Source organism: Euphorbia lathyris, chromosome 8 (genome assembly GCF_963576675.1).
Source record: "Euphorbia lathyris chromosome 8, ddEupLath1.1, whole genome shotgun sequence".
Classification (NCBI taxonomy): Eukaryota; Viridiplantae; Streptophyta; class Magnoliopsida; order Malpighiales; family Euphorbiaceae; genus Euphorbia; species Euphorbia lathyris.
Window position 1 is genome coordinate 12851818 of NC_088917.1, and position 10508 is coordinate 12862325.

The 10508-nt window shown below is 32.6% G+C and overlaps 1 protein-coding gene across 1 annotated transcript; it reads left to right on the forward strand.

Moving 5' to 3' along the window:
* The first annotated feature begins 4926 nt into the window (after positions 1-4926).
* On the forward strand, positions 4927-9616 carry LOC136202665 (calcium uptake protein, mitochondrial-like). Its single transcript, XM_065993424.1, has 7 exons — positions 4927-5463; positions 5541-5608; positions 5868-6091; positions 6230-6313; positions 6517-6730; positions 7751-8047; positions 8690-9616. Exons 1-7 carry the CDS (start codon positions 5073-5075, stop codon positions 8903-8905), a joined length of 1494 nt encoding a protein of 497 aa, XP_065849496.1. The 5' UTR covers positions 4927-5072; the 3' UTR covers positions 8906-9616.
* The last annotated feature ends 892 nt before the right edge of the window (positions 9617-10508 follow it).

Consider the following 10508-nt stretch of genomic DNA (forward strand, 5'->3'; position numbering starts at 1 on the left):
TTTAAGTAGACGAAAATGAGCTTGGAAAATCACTGGACGAATTAAGACAAAAGTTGGAAATAGAATATTCAAAACGATTTGGGGTGCAAAGATTGGCTTGTAAATGGAGTTTTCAAACATGGAATTGGATGAATCAAAAGGCTAAATTTAACTTTAGGAAGTTAGAAACAAATATGTAGGAGGAATCGAAAGCAAAAATGGGTTCGAAATAGACGAAATTGGACTTGAAAAATAACTGGACGAATTTGAAAAAATTAATTTGGAAAGTGATTCTAGCTAAATTGAATTGAAAGAACTTGAAAAGAGGATATTAAAACTTGAATTAAAGATAAAGCAAACTAAAAGAAGGAATTAAGGAAAAATGAAGAACACACAATAACTAAGAATGTATGGGGTTTATGTGTTAAATAAGTGAATAATTATGAAGAATGAAGGGTCTATATATAGTATTTTGAAAGGACACTTTGTATAATTAATCAACCCATTTCTCCTTATTTTTCTCTCAGATTTTCACCAAAAATTGACATCTAATTAACTTCCCTAACTTCCGCTAACCTCTTCCTAACTTCTCTGAACCTCTACTAACAATCACTAACTTCTTCCTAACTTTTCTCAATTTCCATGTCACATCACCCCACTAGTTTTTGGTTAGAGAGAGTGTAGGGATGGATGTGAGTGTGAGTAAGGGGTTCAAGTTTCGTGGGCTAGCTTGTGGTGCAATTTGGTGCGCGTCGGAGAAGCCGGGTGGGCCGAATGAAACTCCTAGAAAAAGTTCCAGGAGTAGATCTCACCGAGACCTACTAAAATTTTTGTTTATATTATTTTTTATTTTTTTCTTCCATTTTTCTTTTATATAATTTTTATTATTAACAACCTTACTCTAAAAATTAAATATAAGCTTTTATTTACATAAATAAATGGAATTTGTTTGTTGGGCCAACAGAAATATTGAGTTGTTTGAAACGATTATTGTTTACAAAATGTATTTATTGCTGATATGATATTATTTTTATCTGCAGAAAAGAGTTTTTCAAAATTAAAGCTACTTGAATTATGATAAACGATATCACAATAAAAATTAAATGAATTAGTTTTATTATTTGCTTGAAAATATTGATTATAAAAGTATAATTAGTGATTTTACTAAAAAAAAATGCAAAAAAACTATATTTTATTTTTTATAATTAAATTCTAAAGTTTTCATTTTATTTATTGCGCACTTTACTTCAGTTTTGCACATGGCACATCAAATCTTAGAACCGACCTTGATTGATGATGTGTGTTACAATGTCTAGGGGTTTAATTGAATTTTTTGGATTTCGTCATCCTAAAAAACTAAAGTTCTACATACGTAAGCTCAAATGATTTTTCTAACAGCACCAGATGCTTAAATCCCCTTCCACCCCTTCTAAATTTGTACCTGGCAAAATAGAAAATAACTATATTATTGTTAGAGTAAAGTGAAAAAAAAGACTGTAGTTTTACCTTTTTGTAAACGCGGTCTCGTGGTTCAAGAACTTGCAAACATGAGTCTGTGGTTTGAGTGGTATGCAAACAAAGACATTTCGTAAAAAAATCGTTATAGTAGCTATTTACTTTAAAAGGAAGCGATTTGGAGAAATTAAAAAGCCCGACTTTGCAAATTATCTCATATAGAGCTTGACTTTACAAATCTATATATCTATATATTCTATAAAAGCTGGAACTTGAAAAAACACTTGGCGAAATTATATTGCTTTAGCTGATGTGTCGTAATAAAAAAGCTTTTGGCTTATGTGTAATTTTGACAATTTTCTAAGAAAAATATATTTTTTACTCTTTTAAATATTAGGTTTCAAAAAGAAAATACCAAATCAGTTTTATTATACACGTACCTCATTATTCTCCGTTATTTTCCGCTAATATTGCTAACCTAATTGTAAAACTGATTATTTCTCATCTTTTATTTTTCTCTCACCGTAATCGCCTTCACCCTCAACCACTTTGCTCCTTGCACCCTAATCTGTTCCCATACCATTGGATCCTCCATCATTTGTTCACACGAGGAACAACAATGAACTCTTGGATAAGGTAAATTGTTCAACTTTTCCAACTCTATTGATCAGATTCTTTTTTGTCTACATTCTAACTTTTCAGATTTATTTCTGGAACCGATGTTCTTATCTTTTATTTCCTTGATTGATTATATGGGGGATTTAGAGCATTTGAATAGTTCATATATTTTTCTGGATTATTAAGATTCCTGTAAATTGTATTGTACTTAAATGAATATCCTTTATTTAATTCCTTTGATTAAGTTTTTTATTTTTGGCTGTACGTTCCATTGTATAGCTTTGATTCCCATTACTCTTTCATTATGCAGATGACACATGCATTCAACCGAACCAGCAATTCAAGCATTGGGCCTTAGGCTTTTCTTCCAAGTCCCCACCTGGATAGATTAACTCTGTCGGAGGCTTTTCTCTTAAAGATTCAACCAAAAGAAACCATTTATTTCATTACTTTTCCATGTTAGAACAATGTAATCTACAAATTATACTTATTGGCACCTTAGTGGTGGATTGAAATCAATTAAGACTCAATTTCACGAGTAAGAGGTAGATTATGTCATTTAAGATTTTGTGTAAAAAGGTTATTTGTTGTATTCAAATATTTGCACATTGTTTTATTTTAATGGATGAATGCCTTTTGTTGTAAAGAAAATCTAACTGGAGGTGAAGTTTGTCATGCATGAAAATAAAAGTTTATTAAATGTTTGCACATTGTTATATTTGAATGGATCAATGTCCTTTTGCTATAGAAAAATTTAACTCATTGTTCCCGGTATATTAGATTTGATAAATTTGTGTTGTCTAAGACAACCATTACTGGAATCAACTTATGAAATTATTTCAATGCATTCTATTGGAAAATTTTAATAATAGGTTATGCAAATGATTAATTTTTTAGCAGCTCTTAGAGTAATAGAGTTTTTGGAGGTGATTAATCACCTTCATTTAGTTTAATATTTAGTTTGATTAATAGAATTTTGGATTTTTCTAAAATTATATATTTTATTTAAATAGAGTGCCCATAAATATTGTCTATCACTTAATCTACAATTACCGTCTGCAAAGAACTCTCTATCTATAATTAAAGTCTATCTGGATATATATAAAAAGTTTTGTTTATGTTTAATTTTTACAAAATTCTAACAAATTAATAATACTAAAGCCAATAAAAGATTTGAATTCAATCAAAATATTATTTTTTGGAAGAACTTTATACGGATTAAAATTAAAATTAAGGGTTAAGGTGCAAAAATACCCCTAACGTTTTGGACCAGGAGCAATTTTACCCCTAACGTCTAAAATGGTGCAATTTTACCCCTAACGTTGGAAGCCAATAGCAATTTTACCCCTAACGTTGATAAATTGGGTCAATTTGAGAAATAATTCATCAAAACTGTCTTTTTGTACGGATTAGACAAAAAATTCAAAAAATCCACCGAATTTATAAATATTAATCTCAAATTCTATTATTAAATTATAAAAAACATGAAATTCTTTCTTTAGAACGAATTGTTATGCAATTGGTGCAGAATAATGAATAAAAATATCTGTGTTTTATAATAACGTCTGAAATTGACCCAATTTATCAACGTTAGGGGTAAAATTGCTCTTGGCTTCCAACGTTAGGGGTAAAATTGCACCATTTTAGACGTTAAGGGTAAAATTGCTCCTGGCCCAAAACGTTAGGATGTAACTAAACAATGAAATTATAAATATTAGAAAACATAACATAAAAAAAAACGCTGAAAATATGATGAAAACTCAATCTAGGGTTTGACAGTACCTTTTCAAATAGCATCTATTATATAAACTATGTTTGTCAACCTCAGAACCTGCGGTGCCGCCCGTACTGATTTTATGTCAGGACTCAGTTTGATGAATTATTTCTCAAATTGACCCAATTTATCAATATTAGGGCTAAACGTAACTCAAAAATTACAGTAAAAATTATTCGATTATAGAAAATTCCTCATAAGATAAAGAAACACAATAAGTGTCAAAATTATATTTGTCTAATAAAGTCATACATTCCGTGCATTGCACGGGGTTAAATCTAGTTAACTAAACAACTAGTAAATTTTTGATCGAAAAATTGACTCACAAATCTTTTAACTGCAAACTGCACAAACTAAAAATCACTATTTGTAAGTTTTTTAAACTCCTTGACTTTGTTTGCAAATCACGCAAACTACAAGTTTTTTTTGTTTTTGCATTTTACCCTTATTGTTAAGAAATAATTTATTAAATAAATTTATTATGCCTCCTATTATGTTCTTGTTGTTGAGAGACAATGATTGGAAAAAACGACACTATATGTTATTATTATTGATTTTTTATTTTATTTTAATTGAACTGTTCTTATATTCTAGATATAATTACTATTAAATTTAAATACAGATGTCAAAATTTATTTATAAACATAATTTTTAATCATCAAAATATTAATAATATAATTAAAATATATTTTGGATTGGAAATCCTAAATAACCGCCTTTACCGGCTCCCCATAGAGTAGACTATGGTGGGAATTATTAAAAATAACATAAAATTTAGGTTGACTAGATTTCAAGTTTAAACTATGAAATCTAGGACCTCAACTGAAAAGAATAAAGTTGAGGGATTTGTAAAACTTAAAGAGTTCAATATCACATATATCTAAATTTAGAGGCATAAATTGTATAAAATTTCTACCTAACAGAAAAAATATAATTTTTTTTTTTATCAAAATGGAAAAAATCAATAATTTTATTTAAAAAGAATAAAATTATGAACCTTTTTTAAAACATAATTTTTTTTAATGACCATAGTTGTAATTTACCCGTTCCATAAATCACCATTTTAAAGTTTTTCCATTTCTGTGGGTTCAGATTCCCACAGAAACCCGAAACCGGGAATCCCCGCCTTGTTGACCCATACATTGTTTTCATACGGTGTCGTTTTCTCATTTCTCCGTTCGGTCGGTGTATTAAATCACTCCTTCCTCCTCCTCGAATTCTTCGTCGATCCGTCTCGTGTGATGCTATGTCTGCCTCAACGTCTCTGAAAAGATTCCGATCACCCATTCAACCACTCTACTTAATCCGACAGCTACAAGCCCGGCAATACTCTAATCCAGCATCGTCTTCCTCTTCTCCTTTGTCTATGATCTCTACTTCTACAACCAAAATCAACAGTCAACTGAAAAATGTTACTCAATTCTCCTTTTCGAGATGGTTTTCTGGTTTCGCCGTCGGTTCCGGTGTAGGATTGTGTTACTGGACTACTAATTCGAGCTCTGATTCTGAATCTGCGTTATCTTTCTCCGACTTGCCAACGCCCACCACTGGTAAATCGGAGATCGAGAATCAGGAGTCTTCTTCCTCATTTGCCAAGCTTTCGTTGCCTGATTATAGCTCCAGTTTCATTTTTGGAGGTGATTATCTGTTACTTAGTTAAAGATCTTGTGATTGATTCGAATATTACCAATTCATAAATTTAATCATGTCGCAGATGCGTATAGAAGAAGGATTTTCTTCAACTATGAGAAGAGGATAAGACTGCGGAGTCCTCCCGAGAAGGTATTTATCATTTGATAATTGTTTTTACCTTTGATTTCTGCTTCTTGAATGCCTAATTCTGGCCTGCTTATAATATGCCTGCATTTGCCTTACCTCATGGTGGCAGCCTGCAGGGCTTATCGCTTAATTGATGTTAATTAGATGATGGCTTATACTTTGATTAGGAAAACGAACTGTGGTAATTATTCTTAAAGACTCAGTATTCAATTAAGTGAGTTTTCAAGGCTTTTCTAACCTGTCTTTGATATTTTGCTGCAAGGTTTTCGAATACTTTGCATCTTTTCGAGCATCAAATGGAGAGTTACTCATGACACCCGCAGATATGATGCGTGCTGTTGTTCCTGTTTTCCCTCCATCTGAATCCAACCTTGTTAGGGAAGGATATTTGAGTGGGGAAAGGAGGTCTGGGGAACTAAGATGTTCGCCATCAGAATTTTTTATGCTGTTTGATGTGGATAATGATGGACTTATATCATTCAAGGAGTGAGTTCTTAATTTATCAAATGCCATGCTTTGTTTTCTTGTTCTAATGTTTTTTATGAAGATTATGGTTTCTTTTTAAGGCATTTGGCTTAAATTTTGTTACAATGTGAGTAATAATTGTGTATTCCCTTGTAACAGGTATATCTTTTTTGTTACACTACTCAGTATTCCAGAATCAGCCTTTTCTGTGGCTTTCAAAATGTTTGACGTAGACCACAGTGGGTGCGTATTGAAACCTTAACTAGTGAGAGATGCAAAAATTGCTTCTAGTGCGGTTTTTCTTTTTATGTCATGTATATAAATTGTTGATTCATTCCATTATGTCCTTTAGTCCATAATTTAACTTAGTAGACACAGTTGCCTGATCTGGATAAATTGTTAAGCCAAGCATAGACTTTAGGCTTGACATGTGTCTCTTTATACAGGGAGATAGATAAAGAGGAGTTTAAGAAAGTGATGGCCTTGATGCGAACTCATAATAGACAAGGGGCAGTCCATAGGGATGGACGTCGAACAGGACTAAGAGTTAGTGGCTCTGTAGAAGATGGAGGCTTATTGGAGTATTTCTTTGGCAAAGATGGAAACGGACGCCTTCAGCATGATAAGTTTGTCACATTTTTGGGGGATTTGCAAGACGAGGTAATTCTTTAGTTTTCTTTTTGCCTCCTTTTGTGGAAAAGAGTCCATGTTCACCCAAACATATGTATCATATATGCACACACGTACTTTGGTTTGTGCTTGTACATCCAATTTGATTTTTAGTTGTGATACTTTTTAGAAAAACTGCAAAAACTGCAATTTTTGTTACATTTTGTTTTTAGAAGTTCTCATAAATCTTTGTTCGATTATTATAGTTGTAAGATCCAGCAATAATTTGAGCATGAAAGGGATTTAAAACCAATAAATGGGCTAGCTAGAATCTTGTGTTTCATTGGATCTGATGTGTTATTAGATAACCGAGATGTAGTGTTTTAGAAGTAGAACTTGAATGCATCTGCTTGGGGTGTGCGGGATTGTAGTAGAAAGCTGGGACGTGATGGATGGATGTGATGAAAATAGAATAGTCTTTATTCAGCTGATATTTGCCACTTTTATGTTGGTATTACTGTGGTGTTAATGCCTTGTGTGATCTAGCCCAATAAACAGACAAATATTGTGAAATTTTATATTATATTGGTAAAAGGTAATGGTGGTTGAATCGGAAAATGGTAGGATAGGTTATGCCTAGCTAGCTCCTAGATTTAGTAGCGCTACCAAGCAAATTCTGTTTGTTGTTTTGTTCATCTTTTTTATACCATTTGTACTTGGAGGAATTTCAGATTGTATAAAGAATATGATGCATCACTTTCATGATAACCTTTTTCATGTGTTAGGTTTGACTATATAAGCAGGAAAGTAGCTTTGTCTCCCTAACCCCTCCAGGTACATACAGGTCTTTCTGCAGGGGCAGGGATAGGCTTATAACAGTTATGATATCATGTCCAATCAAGTTAAAATGCTCGCTTTCGTCTATGGTATGGTCGGGCAAGTGATCCATACATTACAATTTACCTAAATGTATTTTTACTGATGTATAGCAGTTCAGAACCTAATTTTATGGGTCTTTGCAGCATTTTTTATTTTTGTAATCCTAAATGCTTTTATTACCATCTTCTTCAGATGCTGAGATTGGAATTTGCACATTACGACTATAAATCACAAAAAACCATATCAGCTAAGGATTTTGCATTATCCATGGTTGCTTCTGCTGACTTGGGTCACTTGAATAAGTTTCTTGATCGGGTAGAAGAAATAAATAATGCTGCAGATCTCAGGGAAATACGAATAACATTCGAAGAGTTTAAAGATTTTGCAGAAATACGTAAAAGCTTACAGCCATTGTCTCTGGCCCTTTTTAGCTATGGGAAAATAAATGGCTTGTTAACAAGGGAGGACTTCCAAAGAGCTGCATCCCATGTAAGATACCTGGATTTTATTAATGTTATACTTATCGCCTTTCTTATTCTATTTTATTTTTACATTTCAGTGCTGCGTTCTCTCCTTGTGTCATTGTATCTTTGAGATGGTTGTAAATATGTTGTCTTGCACGTGAAATGGGGAATGTTTTTCGTACCATTATATAAATTAGGCCTAATACATTCATGGCCCCCAAAATTTGTCCAGAGAGTCTAATGCCCCCTCTAACTTTGAAAACGACTGCTTAACCCCTTGAAGTTGCTTAAAGTGACATGATTAACCTTCTAAGTCCTATGTGTCAGAGCAAGTGGAAATTTGGACAAGTTGAAGCAAGCGCACATCATTTTAACCAAGTTCAGAGGTTCAATATGTCAAATTAAGCAAGTCCAAGGGGTCAATAGGGCACTTTAAGCAAGTTGAAGGTGTTAATTGATCATTTCCAAGTTCGGGAAAAAAAGGGGGAGGGGGGGAGTCGGCTTTTATAGGCCAATAAGTTATGTTTGTTGTTGAAACCTTGGTCCCAAGTATTGTTGAATGGCTTCATAGTTTATGTAGGAAAGACCAAATTAGTTTATGAGAGTAATAGAAATGATTTCTCCTGCCATATTTTTCTTACAGTTCCTTGCTATTTTCTAATATCAGGTTTGTGGGGTCTCACTGACCGATAATGTCGTGGATATCATCTTCTATATGTTTGACTCAAATCGTGACGGACATTTAAGTGCAGAGGAGTTTGTAAGAGTTTTACACAAACGGGAAAAAGACACCGCTCAACCTGCGAATTCAGGAATCACGGGATTCCTGTCTTGCTGCTCTAACTGCGGAAATGGTAATCCTTTTCGACAATTCTTTCGATGATCGGCATGCTTCTTATCAGGTCCTGAAATGAAGTTTATACATCACTGGTCGCTTCATACATGTATACATATATATAAATCCTAAAGCCTCGAGTCACACTGTTGGATAACAGGCGGGATTAATGGAGTAATTTGCAGTCAACTGATGTAATTAGTAAACCTAACACTTAACAAGTTGAAGCCATTCACATGTCCGTGGGAAATTGACACATTTGTGGTGAATTACCTAAGTTCTTTATATAGGATGGATTTCAAACTATTTCCGTGTATGTGGTGATTTTGGGTCGCCCCGCCAGCCAGGAAGGCAGACAAGAGATTACTTGAATATTTTACCAGTTGTATTGTGAAATATCAGTCGTCTATATGACAGATGAACTGCTGAAAAATTCCCACGAATCCCTTATCCGCCTTCCTAACCAATGAGGCGAGCTAAAATTACCACATACATAGAAATAGTATGAAATCCACCCTAAATGAAGAACTGTTCTTTGATAATTAATCCCCAACAGTGTCAATTTCCCAGTTTCGGCAGAGTGACTCGAAATTTTGATTTCAGGCATGTTATGGGTATGTATCTTCTGAAGTAAATCATACTGTTAGTATTTATAAGCTGTATAATTATGTATGGACTCGGATAATCTTGTTAATATTTTAGAAATACGCCTGTATGTTTGTTTGAGTAAATTAATAAAAATGCCATGTTACGTTTTAATGAGAATTTTTTTTTTCTCTATTTCTTTTTTACTGTTCTGGAATACGACTTTATTTTTCTCTTTTATTCTTAGAACAATGGCTATCATATTTCTCTCTTTTTTTCTATCACTTTCTTTTCTTCTTTATCCATTTTTTCTCTAGTCTGTCTTTTTTTTGAACCTTATTTGCCCTACTTTTGCATTTTTTTGGTTGTTTTATCAATAGAGTCGTGATAAAACGGAAAATAGGAGCATATAAGTAAGGTTTTGGCATGCTTATGCCCGGCTCTTCAAAAAACATTGAAGAGCTTGAGCTCAAACTTAACATTCTGTTAGAGCTGTTTACGAGTTTTGTTCACGAATAGTTCGTTAATTATATTCACGAGCTTTGCTTGCAAACAATTCATTAATTATGTCCATTTAAATTTTTTTACATAAAATTACATAGTTTTGAAACTGACAAAATTAGAGCAACACTAACCTAGAATTTACACAAAATTAAGTTGTTTAGCTTGAGCATTTTTGTACTATGTCTCCAAGCTGTATACCTTCACCTAATTATGGTCATGAGCGTGCAAGGGCTAATAAAATAATTTATTTTGGCTTGTTTACATTTTATTATTTATAGAGATATTGTCATTAGTAATCAAACTATGTTTGTTGACGAATGCGTTTATGAACATTATAATATTCGTGATTATGAACATTATAATAGAATTTATTTATGAACATATAACTAAATTCGTGAGTTTCGCAATGTTCAAATTTGGTTTGTTTTATAAATTGAACTGAATTTGCATTTTATTGAGTAGAACATCTCTTTACATATAAGAGTTGTTAAATGGAAGAAATTAGAAAGAATAACGAATCTCCCAAATTTCTTTACACATAAATCACATGATATTCTTGTAT